General features: G+C 36.5%; 1 protein-coding gene across 20 annotated transcripts in view; it reads right to left on the minus strand.

Annotated features, from left to right (window-relative positions):
- The window catches only part of RIMS1 (regulating synaptic membrane exocytosis 1), a 306,477-nt gene that overhangs the window by 53,323 nt on the left and 235,074 nt on the right, over positions 1-18,080 (minus strand). For 12 of the 20 annotated variants that reach the window (XM_059469483.1, XM_059469463.1, XM_059469472.1 and 9 more), the window contains 2 exons: positions 13,344-13,456; positions 4,839-5,005 (listed from right to left, as the gene is read on the minus strand). The exons of the other annotated variants lie outside the window; for them this stretch is intronic. In XM_059469483.1, the coding sequence (XP_059325466.1) occupies positions 4,839-5,005; positions 13,344-13,456 (280 nt within the window). The remainder of the gene's footprint in view (positions 1-4,838; positions 5,006-13,343; positions 13,457-18,080) is intronic. 20 annotated transcript variants of the gene reach the window in all.

Below are 18,080 nucleotides of genomic sequence, written 5' to 3' on the forward strand. Positions count from 1 at the left end.
TGTCATGCTGACTATCCACAATCACCCCCTTGCTCTACACATATGTTTGGAAATAGTTTCCAGGACTGTCTGTTCCATCACCTACCCAGATGTGGAGCTAAGGCTGACAGACCTATAGTTTCCAAGACCCCTTTCCCTTCTTGAAGATAGTAGTGATGATTTTTCTTCCAGTCTTCAAGAACATCCCCTGAATGCCACGTTCCAAAGATTACTGACTGACTTTGCAATGCCATCAGTCAACAACAGCTCATTTAGTATTCATGGGTACACCTCATCTCATGCCAATAGCTTTTACATGTCCAGTTTATTTAAATGTTCCTTGATCAGTTCATTCTCTGCTGAGTCCTTGCTCCAGACTTTCCCTTTGGTCATCAGTGCACTACAGAAACCTCCTGGATTTCTTGTGCCCTACTGCATTGCTCAACCAGCAGATACCAGGATGGTTTACATTCTCCATGAAAACCAGAACCTACAACTGGAAAAAGGCTTCATCCAATTCTTCCTGATCAAGAAGCCCATAGCAGACGCCCACAATATCATGACATTGGTTGGATCTCTAACCCTGACCTATAAACTCTCAGCTGGTTCATCACCCATCTCTAGGCAGAGTTCCCTGCATATTCTGCTCTCTCACAGAAAAGGCTTGCAATCCTTCCTTGCTATCCTGCCCTGTGCTTCTATGGATTGCAGCACTCCAGTAATAGGAACTATCCCACCACTTCTCTGTAATCATGATGAGACCACAGCCCTGCAGGGCACAACAAACCTCCAATTCCTCTGGCTCGTTCCCCATGCTTTAGAGCACAGGCCATCTGGAGAGCCACACGCTTGTGCTCATTCCTCAGAAAAGGTATGAGAGCTTTCCCTAAATGCTCTTCTCTCAATCACACCCTTATTCATGTGTATAAACTCTGGGTGGCTCCTCTCTGCCCTGGTTTGTTGTTTATGAGGTCCTGGCTGTCTCCATCTCTCTGCATCCATTGCCTATCAACCCATGAACCACTTCCTCACTTGATTCCAAATCATCAATTCTCTACTCCTTCACTCCCATTTCAAAGGTCAGGTGTACTGGAGTTAAGTGTGAGTGTACTGAAAGAACAACAGCTGCACAAAATTTGTATATTCCGTTCTGCAAATCAGGGAAGAAAATGTTTGTCAGGTAGAATCTGACAGTAGAAACTTCAGTGACATACAGAGAACAAAATTCTCAAAAGCCATATATGAGTTTGTGATACAAGCCATTCAGTGGCATGGCATAACATGTGAAATAAATTAGAACTGGATTAAATCCATTATTACAACTCATTACATTATCCCCTTTCCTCGATAAGCTCATATAAGATATTTTAATTATACTTAAGCTTTCAATTTAAAAAAGCGTGTAAAAACAGATTAAAATTTGGCACAGACATAATGATATTATATCACACATTGATCAAGATAAAAACCATAATTCTTAATAAGATGTGGTTTTCAAATTTAAAATGAGAGATAACAGTAATATTCCTAATGCGAGGGCAATTTGTTTGAAGTCCAGATACAGTGAAACAAATTCACTTTAAAAAAAATTATTTAGTCTTTCATAAATTTAGCAGATTTTATTAAATCGGATTTAAGTGTAACACCTTATGGTAGCTTGTTCCTCCAAAACAGGAGCCTCCACCTCACCTTTACCATGCAGGACAGCTCCCTACTCAACAGCACCAAGAAGTCCAGGTATCTTTGCATAAACAGGCTACAAATGAAAAGTGGTGCAATGACAGAATCTGGCATAATTTTTTATTAAGTCAGCAAATGTCCTTCTTTGTCTGATCAAGCCCACATGGTGCTGATTAATTATCATGGGTTCTTACTTATCAATCTTTTGAATTAAACGCAGATACATTTCCTTCTGCTTCATTTAGGATGCAAGAAATGTTTCAGAGCCATACACAGTGACGTCTCCAACACACACAGGCACAAAGTACTGTGTGACTGTAGCGTGAATGCATAAAACTGTGATCAATAAAAACAAATCTCCATAAAGAAGGACTGATAACTTGGTTTCACTCATTAAATACACATCAATTCCAAATTAATAAATCTGACTTTGATTCAAATCAGAAGTCCCAGAACATTTTGTTTACACACCAAAACTTCCTGGTACTTTTTTCTGCACTTCCAACTAGAGAGCACAGCAGCTAACCAGACTTCCCAGAAGAGTGACAAGAAAGATGCTTTGAATAATTTCATATACAGAGTAGCTTATCCACACAAAGCCATTCGTTATAACACATATCTCAAAATGCTAAACAAATTAGAAAGCAAGAAGCTATTTTATATACTTGTATTTAGAACTTGCATCAATCACTTCAGGCTACTAATCTAAGCCCCGGACTACTCTTCAAAATAAGGACATTTGTTGAATGACTTAATTTAGTGAAATTGCTAGAACTGAGCTACCTCCTTTGAGTTTCTATAAGCTTACTAGGTTCATCTCTAGAACACAAGTGGAGAAGAGAAGTAGGTGCATAGAAAAGGCAGTTCAACAAACTTTGTCTTTAAATGTAACATTATGCTCACACAGTTGGCATGGCCACTGGCCTGACACACTTCCAAATGAAGATGATAGGTGGTTTCAGAATGACAAAAACAGATAGACAAAAAATGCTACCCCTCCTGCTCAACCATCCTATCCTTATCCCATCCTGTTAGATATATGTTAACGTTGGGTTCTTTGGAGGCAAAAATAAAATTTGAATTTCAAATTACTAATCAAGCTTGAACTTAAAACTTCTAATTCATATTGACCTTAGAGAAACTTTAGTAATTGAGAGAATCCTTTTAATCTTAAATGTCAAAAATTAAAGCAACCAATCTAAACAAGTCATCTAGGGTTTCTTCAACAATTAAAGCTAGAAAAAGATGATTCCCCTGCCTGTGACACCTGTCTGAAGATGAGGTGAACCATCCAAGATAATAGGTGTTTTTTCCCTTTTAATGGTGACTTAGGTAAGCTAAAACAATAATTTATTAAAAACCTATTTTAGGTGAATTCCACTGAAGATAAATAGCTTTTAAGGCTGGAGTTACACAGCATGAATCTCAAGATGAAAATAATTGTTCCTAAAACAATCAGCCCTTTCCCCAGTCTTTCAATTTCTTCCTCATATTTCTACTGAAGGAACTGCATTGTATGTAACTGCTACACATTTTGTTCACTATGGAAGTACTACCTGAATTTAGAGAAGATTAAAGCTAGCCATAAAGTGTCTGATTTCTGAGCTATTGATCCTGTGGACATTATCAGAAAGGGAAGGCATCTAAATTCCAATTACATCTCACTTTTCTGGTCTAGAGTGAAGCTGAACTGGAACTCCCACTGCAGACACTTGGCTTTGTATACTAGGTCACCCCATCCTGCACCCAAAGTGCTCTGCTACTCCTAAGAATGGAAGAAGTTGAGGATTTGAGCCCAGGTTTCACCCTTGCCAGGCTCACACAAGGTTACTGGTTCTCCCAGTCCTGATATTTACAATCAGATATTCTGAACTCAAGGAAAATTTCTGATAAAATCTGTCACACATATCTCTGGGAAAAAATCCTATTTTTGTTGAACCTGACAAAGACACTGTGAGAGGGCCTAGTTGAGAAAAATTCTGTCTGTGAAATAAGGTATTTTGGTATGAAAAAAGCCCCTTGTAAGAGTCAAATACTGAAAAGTTAGGACATGATGAAATGCAGCATGTAAGGACATGAATTGAAATCGCTTTAAATACATTCACAGTCCCACTGCAGTCTTCTGCTGGATTGTGGCTTACTGCAGTTGTCAGGTTATACCTCCAGCAATATGAAATATGACTTTAAACACCCTTGTGAACATTCCTTGAAAAGAAAATGAGGTGTATCTAGCTCAAACATACAGGCCAGTTGCTGAGTTTTCCTAACATTCCTTCCTTCTGCATAAACATACCAAACTCCTGCAGCTGATCTTCTCAGACCCTGAGTCTGTCTAGAAGTGTTCTGAGTGGCAAATGATGCCTTCCAGACTTATATTAGGCTTCCAGACTTATATTAGATTTCCTGGTAGGGATAATTTATTTTTTACAGTTTATAATTCTTCTTGTGTTTTAGAACACCAAAAGTCAAATTTTTGGCAGTTCAAGAACTGGCAAATGTAATCAAAGACTACTAAGCTAATCCTAGAGCAGTCGTAGTTGCTGAGAGTTTTGTCATCAAGTTAAATGAAAACAAAAACAAATGTGTGCATCGAAAAAAAGCCCTAGCCCCACAATAGATTAGTATCAAGGATGAAAGATGTACTTGATTATTAACAATGGAAATGAACTAAAATACTTTTGAACAAGAAATATCAAAATTACTACATTAATAATAGTTTCAAATCTAGTAATTTCAAATAGTTTCAAATCTAGCAATTTATCATATACATGAAAACAGCCAAATAAAGGCAAGTAGGTAGGGAAAAACACTGAGGAAGAAAAACGAAGCTTTTATGAAAAAACTGCTTAACTAAAAAAATCTAGTAATATTTCTGCTGTAATACCTTACTGGCATACTGATTACACTGATTCTTAGCCAACAGTGAGAGGACAGTCTGTGTTCAGTTCAAGTGGGATAAATACATTTATCTATCATCTTCTCATGGCAAGTTTGCTTTCTGTTTACGATGCACAACTGCAAAAAATACTGTTTATCTTAGGCCAGTCATGGAAGACAGTTTATCTGTGCATAACATTTTTCACAAATTCTTATGTTGTGGTTTCAAGGATTTCTGGTTGTGTTCTGGCACTCCGTGAAAGAGGGAGTGTGATGCAATTGAAGCTGCAAGGAGAACTCACCTGATCCTGCCCCGCGGGCGCTCAGATTGCTCTGACATAAAACTTGTGCTGCTGAGGCGAGAGGCACTGCTGGTTCGGGAAATGGCTGACACATCACTGACATCACTATCTGATGATTTGGCAGAGACGTTATCACAACTTCTGTACTGATCTGTTTGTATGTTATACTAGAGATCAAGAAAAGAAAGGGTGAGGATTCTCATTAAAACAGAACGCATTCAACGAGACAACACATGACCTAAGTATGGCAATTCTCTTTAACTGCTTTTAGATATAACAAAATTGTATGAAATTCAAAGACATGCCTACATTAAATAATGCCTTTATGTCTAGTGCAGAAATGAAACATGTTATTTATGGACTAAAGAAGATACTTGGAATAAAATAACACATTGGAAATCAAATAGGCTATTGGTTCTTCAGCATACTAGAACTACAATAAAGAAATATTTATATGAAATATTTATGCAGCAGACAGACATCTCAAGCACATGCATACCATCCATTTGGATATAGACTCTGTTTTAAATTTTTAAAATATTAAAAAGATATGCTATGAAATACCTACAATAGAACTGCATATGAGCCTGAATGAAATGTAATGCTACATGAAGGTATTAGTGACTGATATCAGTTCCTAAGCTATATAAAAAAAGAAAAAAAATTACATCTTCTATCTCAAAATTTCTCTTTGTATTGTGATAATAGAGGACTAGTTAGGCAGAAGTCTAACTCAGTAAATACAGTATTTTTTTCCAAGCAATTCCCTGATCTAGTTGCTTTTACATCTGCACATGCCTAAGAACTAGCAGAAGACCCAGCAGGAGGAATACATGGACAGACATAGAAGTTACTTCACTTTTCAAATCAACTGTGATTTGAAAACCACACATTACCTAAAGCTCTTATTGCTCAAATCATCAATTAGACAGGTACAAAAGGAAGCTTCAATCCTAGCAATGTCTTACTTTACTTACCTAAATCTTCACTCACAGTGATATGAGGACCAAATAGTTTTCAGGCTGACAAAACTAAAACTCACTGTCACTAGAGGAAGGTACTCTTGGCTGGAAAGCAACTAAACCAGAGGCATACTTCCCAGGGTATATTATGGGAAAACTATTAACACATAAGAGCACTAGGCAGTTTTTGACATGACACTCTAGGGAGTTCATTTTCCAGATCTGTGCTCTGTAAAATTAAAAGTGATAAAAGTTTATTTATGAATCATCCACAAATCTGTGGCTGTCTGTGAATATACAAACTCCAACTAGGCACTGGGTTGCTGGCTGAGTCACTCAGCAAATGCCATGACAATTTCAAAAACCTGGCAAACACAAGCTTGAGTTTGTAGAGACGAGCGTATCAGGTCTCCTTTCCTTAAGCCAGGTTTATCTTCTCTTGCTCCAGTGCCTGTCAGCAGCTATGCTTGGGCACACTTGGAAACCTCTTGGGAAAACATTGAACATAAAATGAGGAAGTCAACAGGAGTATGGAAGGGGAAGAAATAAAGCAATTCTAAGCAGCAATTGTAAATATAGAAATCTACAGGACAAATGGAGGTTATACAAATTTACTGTCTCACTGTGCTTCTCAGGTGTGCATTCGAACACTGCTTAGCAGAAACGCTAAGCAATTCCCTGTGAGGGCCCTGCAGTGCCTGAGTAAAAACATCTGCAGGAGACAAGGCTGCAACAAGGGTAACAGAAAGGACTCAAGTACCATGATGCTCAAAAATAAATTCAACTACAGCAGGAATTTATTGGAAGGTTCTCTTTACAAGTGACTTGTGACTTTACTGAATATAAACGCACAATGGAGTGAGACTGTGCTGATATGTTTATTCAGATCACCTTTTGGTAATTGCTTGTAGAGTCTGTTAAATAATTTTGCTATCCTTCGGACTGCAAGATAAAATGGTAACTCCAAAATGGAAACATAAAGCATACTAGTTCTTATCAGACCTATTTCATAATAACATATCATGTTTTCCTTCTAAACTCTAAAAAAATATGCAAAGCAAGAATACAAATTTGAAAACTTTTTACTTATGGTTAATTCTCTTCAACATAAGTTAAACTGCCCCAGTCCTGAATGAGACTTGATGTTTTATGCAAAATTCCTAAAGAATTTCTAATGAATCCCTTAAGTTACTCTAAATGAGACATGTAAAAATATGAAAACCATCTGGACACATGGAATGATCTGGCTTTTCAATAAGCTAAACAGATTTGCAATCTGCAAAATCACCCCATTAAATAATATAATTTCTGTTGATTTCAGTGAAATAGGGATATAACCCACTCCATATATTGAGATCATATCTACAAATTAATAATTTGAAGCTGAGATTTCAAAAATTCTTTGTTTAAAATATAACCAAGCAATCTCTCTCAAATTCATGGGGTTTCATAGATATAGTAACAAGACTGTTTCAGAAACACCTCCATGCTTTTTTTGTATTTGCTGAAGACAACCTGACTTTTCCTTCTGCTTATAATGTCCAATTATTTCTCTTCCTCACAAAAAAGTCCATATTCACCTTGTGGCCTTTGGTTTGAGAGTGTACACAGTGAACCTGCAGTGGTAGAAGACAGGTGGTCCCTGAGCAACCACAACATGCTGCTAGAGAAGGCAGACTCCCCCACCAGAGAACCACCAAGGCCAGATGCAGTAACATCTGGAAGCTTTCCTGCTGGAAGCCTTTCTTTTAAATATTGAGGGAGATTTTGGCTGCTGGCCTTGGTTCCAAGCCACACCTGAATCAGGCTGTTAGCACTCAACTTATGATTCAACAGGTGGACTGGACTTGTCATGAAAAAGAGCCCCTGTTTCACCTGTACTGAATTTGTTCCACCTTTCATGGGGTATCCAGGTGGGCTGGGAAAGATGGGGAGAGGGGAAAGAGGGAAAGCATCAAGCATGGTTGTGCAGCTTACTGGTTAGAATACTGTCAGAGAAGGTAGAAGTCCCAGTTTGTGTATCAGTGGCTTTTTAGAGGTTCAGCCTCATCAACTGACTGCTCAGTATCAATATGAAACCATTTACTGGTGCAGGGGTCTTCAGCCCAGGTATCGTCCTGTAAGTGGCAGCTATATAGATACCCTCACTCTGTTTTGCTCCCTATAATCCAGCAGTCTGAAAAATTGAATTGTTTTCTAGATATCAGACTGGCTTAAAAGACAGTTTTTCATATGCCGGTTAAGAGAATTTTATAGTGAGATGGGACATAAAGAAAAAACTGAATCCATGTCTTCTACTTGCCTTGTATTGCAATCACACTGCAAAAAACATCCTAAATGAGATTTTCATGGCATGGCTGAGCTTTTCCTATCCCTTTACACTATGTGTCACAGCTGTGATTCCCAAGAAACTGAAAGCCTTTCCCTTCACAGCAATAGAGATTAGCACAAAAAGTAATGATGCTGAAAATTAATGCTGAGTGCTACAGAGTTTGCATTTTCCTACCACTACTTCTGGATTTAGCTTTTTCTTCTTATACCTGCTGCTTCTAATTAATTCACTGACTTCTACAGGAGGCATACAAGTTGTCCTAATGATTTCCTACCTACTTCTGATACAATCTGATAATCAGTCATCTCAGCTAATAGATGAACAAATTTAAGGCAATTTTGAAGTTAACCTTTTTTCCCTTCAAATACAGGGAGAAATAAATAGTATTATTCCACAAAGCAGGGCTCATTAAAATGAAAATATTTTACTGCAGCAATTCAGCTGAATGTACAATTCAGAAGAAAAATAACATGGGCTAAGATCCTCTTAATATGGTACCTGCAATGAAGTAATGTCTGCAGGTTTCCAACTGGGCTCAAAAATAATATGATAAAGTTCTACTGTGGAGCAAAAAAACTGCTGCTCTTTGAAACCGCACATATATTTGCAATAAGTTTCCCTGAGATATTATATTTAAACATTGCATCATTTTGAATCTTCAAAATGAAGTATATTTTCAGTGCAACCACTTCTCTTTCAACTCTATATCTTAAAGCTTATGTAACATTTCTTTTCCAAGGTGCACTATTCATGACATTAGGAGAGTCACTGAAGTTTGCAGCAACTTCAATAGCAATTACTAAAGAGTAGGTCTGGTTTTTTAAACATTAATAACAGCTAGTTTCAAATGCCAAAAATATCTGTGCTTTCCTTGCCTGCATTACAAAACCAGACATCTATAAACAGCTGGAATGCAGTTCTTCCATTCACTTTACCACCTGTGCAGCTGTTGCTTCTTGCTCACCAGCAAAATGAGAAAAAAGGGGCTATGATGAACTGCACATGTGTTAACATCAATGGGAAAAGCATAGCCACAGACTAAAAGAGTGTACTTCACAAATTATTTTACAGCTCCTTCATGACTAACAATGTCAGCAATTTTACTGATTATAAGGCACATCTTAGAAGTCATTTAACAGTTCATTATAATTGGATTATCTTTCATATTAGAAAGTATTTCTAATATGAAAGTATTTGTATTCCTAGATTTAACTCCCAAAACCATGAAGAATACAAGAGTTCAGAGTGTACTGTCCTTTGACTGCAAAACAGCCCCAGGTGACTAACCTTGACAAATACATACCTCATTATGTGCTCAAAATGAGGAAATGAAATGAGAAAATAAAATGGGTTTAAAATCAGGTCATTAACATGAGGAAAGAGAAATACAGACCAGATGCACAGATTCATCCAGGGACTACAGAAGTCTTGAGATCACAGCTATCTTTTGAGGCATTCTAATGAAGAATTTTGTCAGAAAACACTGAATCCTGCACAAAGCACCTTGAGTTTTATGATTTCTCACATGGGGTTGCTCTGAAAGCTGCTGGCATTCCCAGCCCAGCAGTTGGCACCTCAGGCTGTTCAGGGCTCACCACTGACTCCCACCAGCTGCTGTCTTAGGAGCAGCAGCTCACACCATGGTCCAGGGGCCACTGAGCACCAGTGATTCTAAAAACCTTTCCTACAACTGTATCCAGCTCCTATAAACACGGCTCAGCTTCCAAATAGGGAACAGTAAAAATGAGCAAGTCAAACCATGAGGAAACTGCAGTGAAGCCCACAGGTCAACTGAATGGGAACTCACTAGATTTTGTGAAATCCAGCCAGTACTGGAGTGACTGCCATCTTAATACAACATATAGTAAAGATTTTTTTCTTCAAGGTGGAGGAAGGGGACCAAAAGAAGATGCCACATCTATGTCCAAAAGTATTTTCTATATACAGCCCTAGATGCCTTACCCAGCATAATTTAACATAACCAGCCTCCTATCAGGCCAAGTATCCTACCCAGCCCCTGCTTTAGACATTAACTGCTAGCACATAAGAGTTAAGACAGAAACTACTGAGCTAAATCCACAGTGCCACTGAACAAATGCCATGATTACACTTTTATGCTACATGCTTTTCAATCACATACAATCTTAAGTCAGTACTGCATCTAAATATAGAATGACATCCTTTTTAAGGACAAACTACAGTGCTCTAATCAGTAACTCTCTTGAATAAACAGAACTTCAAAAACAGTGTTAAGCCAGAGCAGCTGCAGCGTTGTGTTTGTGTTCTATGTGTGGCATCTGGAATAAAAAACTTACTGTATTTTGAATTAAAATTGCATTGCACTGTAATTCACCTCACCTCTGTGAAAATCCAGAATTATGCCACCAAATGTTTTGATTCTCTCAAGCACTGAAACAGCACAAATATGAGCACACTGGCCACTACAGCCTCACCAATATAAAGGAAAGAAGGCATGTTTAAAGCTCTTATTCAAACTCTTTTGACATCCTTAGAGTTCCGGTGGCTTTTTAAATTTCCTTTTTTTTTCTTTTTTCAGCTTATTAGAATTAATTGTTTCACATAAATGATGGAGTCTTTCCATTACACTGGGAGGAAATAAGGATGTGAGCTTTGCAAAAGTCTCAAAACAGAGTGGAACAGCCATGAAGACGTATACAAATGTTGCAGGGCAGACAGTTGCCTATTCCAAATTCACTAATGGATGTTCAAAATGGAAACCTGCATAATGCACTTTTGGAAAATTACTATTTGCTTACTGTAACTAGAAAATTAAGAAACCGAATGGGAAAAATTCCAAAACTGTAATGCATCAGAAATTGACTGGAAATTGCAAAGGACCAGTTACAATATCTCTGTTTAAAAAAGGGTTGTTTCAATATAAGGGGAAACTTATTTAACTTTCAGGAATTATTTTGTATATGCATAATTAACCATTCCAAATATGATCCAGTCCCATACTGAAGGAAAATTTTTGAATGGTTCAGAGAATTTTGTATGCAATAAAACAAACATGTTTGCAAATGCAGAAATATTAGAAGAATCAAACCCATGTGAGTTGATTGCTCTGAAATGCAGAATGGACTATTTTCTCTATGTTCAGTACAGTATAATTTCTCTAATAAATATATTTATTTTCTGGAGCAGTGGGAAAACACTGCTATTTGGGAAAGAAAGAAGCATTTTGGTTAAAGAGGGAAAAACTACTTGCAATTGCTTTTTCTTTAATAGTCAGCTAATATTTATTTTTCAGTATTCCAGAGTGCCTATTATACCACTAATATTTTTTATTTCTTTATTTAAAGTTATTCTTGTTTCTGCAGCTTTTTAAGGTTTTTCACAAACTTTGGCAGCAGAAATTGAGTACAGTCTTCAGTTCTGAGAAGTCTCAGTCATCAGCTTTACCACAACAGCTGATACAACATACTACATTTTCAAATGTCCAAATCTTCATCTGTCTTGGTTATTTTCTTGACTCTTTCACCATTTTCTCAGGATAGAGAAAGACAGTAGCATAAGGTTTGCTTTGGTAGCATTTTTAAAGTGATGACTATCACCATAGTGAAACAAAGCAAAATTCTGAATAGAATAATTTAGTGTTCTTTTGATTCAGTACTCAACATGATTTCTATTTTGATTTCCACGTGCATTTAAAACCAAAAGAAGATCCTAAAAACCTCAAGGTTCTAAGAATAAGAGAAATTTGTAACATTGCAGGTTAATGTTTTCTAACAACTATTTAACCATACATTGGATCTACACTGATCAAATAAGAAAAACATATTGGAGGGCCAAAACGATGCTTATCATAAATATTAGAGAGTTAAGATCAAAAAATATGTTTCAGAATGATAAATACAAAAATTTCCATCAATCTGTAACTTAAAATCTAACTCAGAAACCTGGCCTTTGACTCTGAACAAAGGTCTCTGGTCATCCTGGCAAAAGTCCTCAGATTGCATGTTACCTCTCTCTAACGAAAATTTTATCAACCCTATTTTCTCTATTTTTTCCTACCTTGTTAAATGGTTGGGAAGTACCACAGAGATGCACTGCATCTCACCCTCTTGCCCTGACTAAACCTATTTGGATGGTAGCAGCAAACCCAGTAGCAACTGAGCTGCTTTAATGAAACAAATTCCTGCTTCTGATAGAGGATCTCATTGGAAATTTCTACTCCAGCTGCTGAGTTTTTTTTAATAGCACTGATAGCCCACAATTTGGCCATTCAGGACCTAAAGCCTTGTTTCTCTTGTTTCTCTTCCTTTTGAGAACTGTTCATTTAAGTTCTTATTAAAGTTGTCCCCATATTTAACTGAAACAAGATCTCAAACCAATCTTTCAAATCTGTTAGATATTAAAATTTAGCTGCCAGATTTCCTATTTAACCATTCCTAAGTAAACTTGTGATTTTGCTTTAGATGAGTACCTCACTTATACATTATTGTAACTTGTATCTCCAGGAGCATCCAGCTCCTCACAGCTTGAATTGTAAGCAGCAGTGCAGATGTGCAAGATGTTTTCAGCAGTTTGCTTAGAACCCTACACAGTTTAAATTACAAAGTTATGGCCTATCATCTTAGCCTTATCAAGAAAACAAAATCCCTCTATAAAACTTTGTTAACATAATTTCAATATATTCCACTATCATAGAAACTCTTTACACTTTTAGTAGAAAAGGAAATCAAACTAATCAGTAGGCAGTTCAAGAAAGGAAACAATTTATCTCTGACATTATATGGATACATAAAAATTATACAAATATGAGAACATCTGCATGAGATTGGACCTAGTTCTGCCTAGATCCCTCCACATCAGACAGCAACAAGGGCCAACCTACTCTTTCATGGTCTACTTTTCCAAACTCCAGGGACTGGAAATCTAACAACTTGCTAAGCTAGATGTGATAAGTCTCTTTTTAACAGCTATTGAAGGATCTTTCTTTCCTGAACTTTTTCTTTCTGAAAAGCTTTCCTGAACTTTTTAAGCATATTGGTTTTTCTAGATTCATTTTAGTTCATGTCAAAGACTAACTCCATGGGGGAAAAAATGATGCTAACAAGCTATTAGTTGAAGACATTTCTGTCAGGATTTAAAACACAGTGTTCTTGAAGGTTATAAAATATTTTAAGTAAACAAGTTTATGCCTTTAATTTTCAAGCCAAAGTATCATTCCAAGACTACTGACTTTACCTTGGTATATTGCTCACGCTCATGTTCTTGGCTAGAACCAGACCCTGATGTCTGATTATAACGGTGCACTTTCATTTTCATCTGTCTCGTTCGCTCCTCCACTACTAAGCTTGCTGCAAAAACACACAATGAAAATCAATTAAAAATAGAGAAAAAGTTTTGCAAAAAACAAATGGTTTAGCAACAATTTTAGCTCATTTCCATTTCAACAAAACAAAGAAATGTACAAACATGTAGAACAAGCAGGGTGTAAGCACAGAACAGAGGAACACTAATGTCAAGAAATCAACCACTTCCATTGTGAGAGCCTTTACCTGAAAATGGGCAGACATCCCAATTTCTACATATAATCAAGCTGGTGCAACAGATATGAAAAGAGTGAAAAAATTTAGGTGGCAGGCTGAATTATACACCTGTTAAATATTCTGGATGCAGGGGACATAAATCCATGAACATCTAAGCATGTGTTTGCTTAATTGTAGAAAATATTACAGTAGCATTCTAAGAATTAATGCATGAAACAGGTATTAAAATTTATTTTTTAAGTAATTAACTCCTCCTACTATCTTGAAACATAGCAGTTTAATATAGCTAAGGCTATTTGAGAGGAATAATTTCTCCATTCAACCAGTCATATCAAAAACACAGTTATTTTCTAGTAGTTTGGTTTTTCTTTAACAAGACCTCCTTTAAAATCACTACTTTGTCCTGTAATGATCACCTTTACTTCGAATAATTATTTGTTCTTGTGTTTTCAACTTCCATATGGCAGGGTTTCTTTAAAAACAGATATCTTGCACCCTCAAGAAGCTGTGGTGCTATAAAGAGCATCTTCTTCAACTTGAACAAGTTAAGGCAACTCATATTGGCTGTGCCTGCCACAGGCATTCGACCTTGCACTAACAGAGAGAGTGCTGTAAATGCCCCTGGGCGAAGGCTTCCTCCAAGTAACTTAACCTTTGTGGTAGTAAATAAATTTCAGAGGGATCTATATATTCTGCTATTCTCAAACTTTGTAGCATTTTAAATTCAAAGCAGTACAGGTAACATCAATACCATGAAAACTGTCACTTTTTAGCAGTTCTAGAACTAGACCCAAATATTTATCAGCAACTATTCTAAATCACAGGAGTATTCACTATGTTCATTGTGGTTTAACAGGTTATAACATATCAGAAAAACTTCTTTTAAATTGGATTTTTTTATGTGTCACGAATTTAGTTTTATTTGAGGCAACCTCCACAAAATCTTCTGCTTTTATGCCAACCATGGATTTATATTACTCTCTACAAAGCCACTATTTTTCTAAGTCAAAGAGCCCCTCCCCAAATCAGTGACAGGAGAGAGACACCTATATTAAAACTGCCTGTAATCAACTTGCAATCACAAAACACAGATAATTTTAAATTATTGGAAAATAAGTACTCTATGTATGTTCAATTAAGAGGTATTAAAGTTCTCATGTGTGGTTTTTATGCTGTTAGTTATACAATGTGGCATTATTTACAGATTTATTTTTTGGTCTGTGCTTTGCCAGCACAAAGATATAAGGCCTAAAAAAAAAAAGCACTACACTCAGGATTAGATATTTTAAACTATAAGCTACTGCACAAATCACATTTGTGCCTGCACAATCCATTTGTAACATGCTCGGGGAAATATCAGAATGTCTTTGTGCTGGTTGGGTATGAAAATATACAAAGGCATCATTGTGAATTCCTTCTGCACTTATTTAAAAATAAGAAAAATAAGTAAAACAAACTACATTAAAATTCTGCTGCAATTACAGATCTAAGGCACGAAATAAAGTTATGATTATCTTCAGTCTCCCATAATGCATAGTCCAATCTAGCAAATTCTGCACGTGCAGAATGTCACACTGGGCCCAGCAATTATTCCAGATGACTAATTATGCCAGTAAATGTGTACCTTAATTGCAATGAGTCCAGTTCCACCATCAGATATGCAGGCACAGCTCCAATTACTTCAATGGAAGTTGCATGGAGGTATCTGAAGGCAAAATTGAGCACTTTAGGTGAAATTTTTAAAGATGGCCTCTTATGTTAAGGACAGATATGAAAGGATTAAGATAGATCAATTAGGGACTGAAGTAAAAAAAATTGGTATCTTAATCCTATCATACGTGCATGAAATAGACTGAGGATATGAAATCAGAGGGAAAAATGAGACCCCTTTAAAAATTTAGCCCTACATGTGTATGGTGCACAGATTAGAGTTACTCTAAACATAACCCTTTCTTTGTGTGAATTTTAGGTCATTTAGCCTGTCAACTGTATGTTATACTAAGTAATATATATGGTTTGTTACCCTGTATTACCTATAATACCTGGGAAAGAATATTCTGTTATGTAATTTAATGATACTTCAGAGGTTATTACTTCAGTCAAGACTGAGTAAATATTCAACTTTAATTCTGTAATTATTGACTTTTATTATATTTAAATCCTTAAGCTTAATACATTTATGCTCGGGTTTTTCTTTATATATATATTACTATATCAAAGAATGTGAGAACAATTAATGAGCACTGTGAAGTAAATGTAATTCTCCAATGGAGAAATTTGATTTTGTGCATGAAATATAATGCAATTTAGCACCAATTGGCTGTGAATTTATTTTTAAGCATGCAGTTGCATGAAACTACTCTAGAAAATCCAACTATGTTCTTTCCAGCTTTATTTACCATGCATATCTGAGCATATGTTGAATGTAGCTCAGTTGTGTGATGGAAAATTTTATCTGCCTGACTAGTGGCTTGGGAAAACCTTTACATGTTAATCATGAGAAGCAGAAAAAGGTCTAACACAGGAGCAAAAGCACATTAGCAAAACTGTAACAACCATAGGTAACAACACCATATGATCACATTGCTTTCCTGGAACAGGCCTGGTTACCACAGGTAACAAAAACTTGACATAAAAAGTACGTAGCCTGTCTCTTAGAAAAATATGGATCTACTTTCTTTAAGGACATCACTATTTACAGAGTGCTTTTCCTAGAGGTCTTGAGAGGCAGAATTACACAGTAATTTACAGATCAAAGCACTGTAATCCCAAGACCTTTAAACTCTATAGTGGCTCTAGAATTAAATAATGAATATTTACCATAAGTGTCTCAAAATAGTGGTAAAACTACCATCAATATCAGTTGTGTCAATGTGTTATTCTCTGGTGTCAGAAGTCACACTTCAAAGAGCTGTAACTCTCATCTCTTCAAGGGCTGATAATTCAGGTGTGAGATCGATCAGTGTAAAAGTAAATGGGAGAACTCATCGATCAGACTGCTTAAATAAAGGGTGCAACTTTATAGCCAAAGCTTATTACTAATAAACCACGTGAAGGTTAGCAACAATGATGTACATAAACAATCAAGCCATGCAGGAGAGAAAAGACACACATATGAATGGAATCAAAATGTTATATTTCAATTCCATTAATCTATTCATAAACCCATCTGACTCCTGTAATCCCAGGTGTACTGGGTCTGGTTGGGATGGAGGCAGTTTTCTTCACAGCTGCCTGTTCTTCTAGTTGTGACTAAGTGCTGATAAGACATCAGTGATTTAGCAATTGCTGAGCAGTGCCTGTATAGCACCAAGGCCTTCTCTGTTCCTCATGCTGCAGCCCCCTGCCCTGTCCTAGCTTCCCCCTGCCCCAAGCAGGCTGTGACAAGAAAAAGGAGGGACAGGAGACCCCAACTGACCAGAGGGACCATTCCATGCTGTATAGCATCATACTCAGCAATAAAACTGGGGGTAGCCTACAATATGCAATTCTGTAGGACACCACTTGAAAGAGGCATGGAATAAACTAAAGAAAATAGCTACAGATCTTATTTCCAGCCTGCTGTCTACCCTCAAAGAAAATTAGGACAGACTAACACTTGTCTCTTCTTAAAGGAGATAGCCACTTAATTTTTCTAAGACTTTACCTGTTTACTAAGGTTTTATGTGCTAGTGACATTCCTTTAAATATATGACTATTATGTTAAGATTTACAGAGTTACATCTCGTGCCACTAACTAGCTGACAGCCCTCACCTTTATTACTATCCTCAGAAAACTGCTATAGGCATGCTTCAACCCCTAAATGATGTTCAACTCAGGGAGAAGGTAGAACTGGCTAGAATCCTAAATGTTCAGAATATATGCCACATTTTCAATTATGTACAAAATAACAAAACAATAATCAATATTCTATACTAATATATCAGATTTAGTAGGGCAGATAATGTTTTCCTTTTTTTCTTTAATAAAATCTTTCTAGAGAGATTAGTCATATGGCATGTTATCCACAGATTATGAATCTAACAATTAAAGTAATATGACTTTATAAGGAATTAAACTTGCATTAGCATCAACAATAGACATATCCTATGAAAATCACCGAGAGCTACAAAAGCAGCACTAATAGTAGTGGCCAGTACAAAGGAAATAGAAGTAATTTTAAGGTCTAAAGTTCTCCTTTTAAGGTTTAATAAGGGGTTTAAATTCCATGTTAGATCCAAATGACATGATGCCTTAAACACCCATCTATTAGGCTAACAGCACAATGTATGAAACTTATGTGGGATCATTTAAATACGGATGGTAAAATGAGCAGCAATAACGAACGAGCAAGAAACAGCAAAGATGCTGTAGATGCCTTTCTAGTTCTAGTTTTTTTTATTCTTGAGCTCTAAATCTTTGCATATCCACCTCTTTCATATTGCAACATTC

The sequence above is a fragment of the Ammospiza nelsoni genome, chromosome 3, assembly GCF_027579445.1.
Source record: "Ammospiza nelsoni isolate bAmmNel1 chromosome 3, bAmmNel1.pri, whole genome shotgun sequence".
Lineage (NCBI taxonomy): Eukaryota > Metazoa > Chordata > Aves > Passeriformes > Passerellidae > Ammospiza > Ammospiza nelsoni.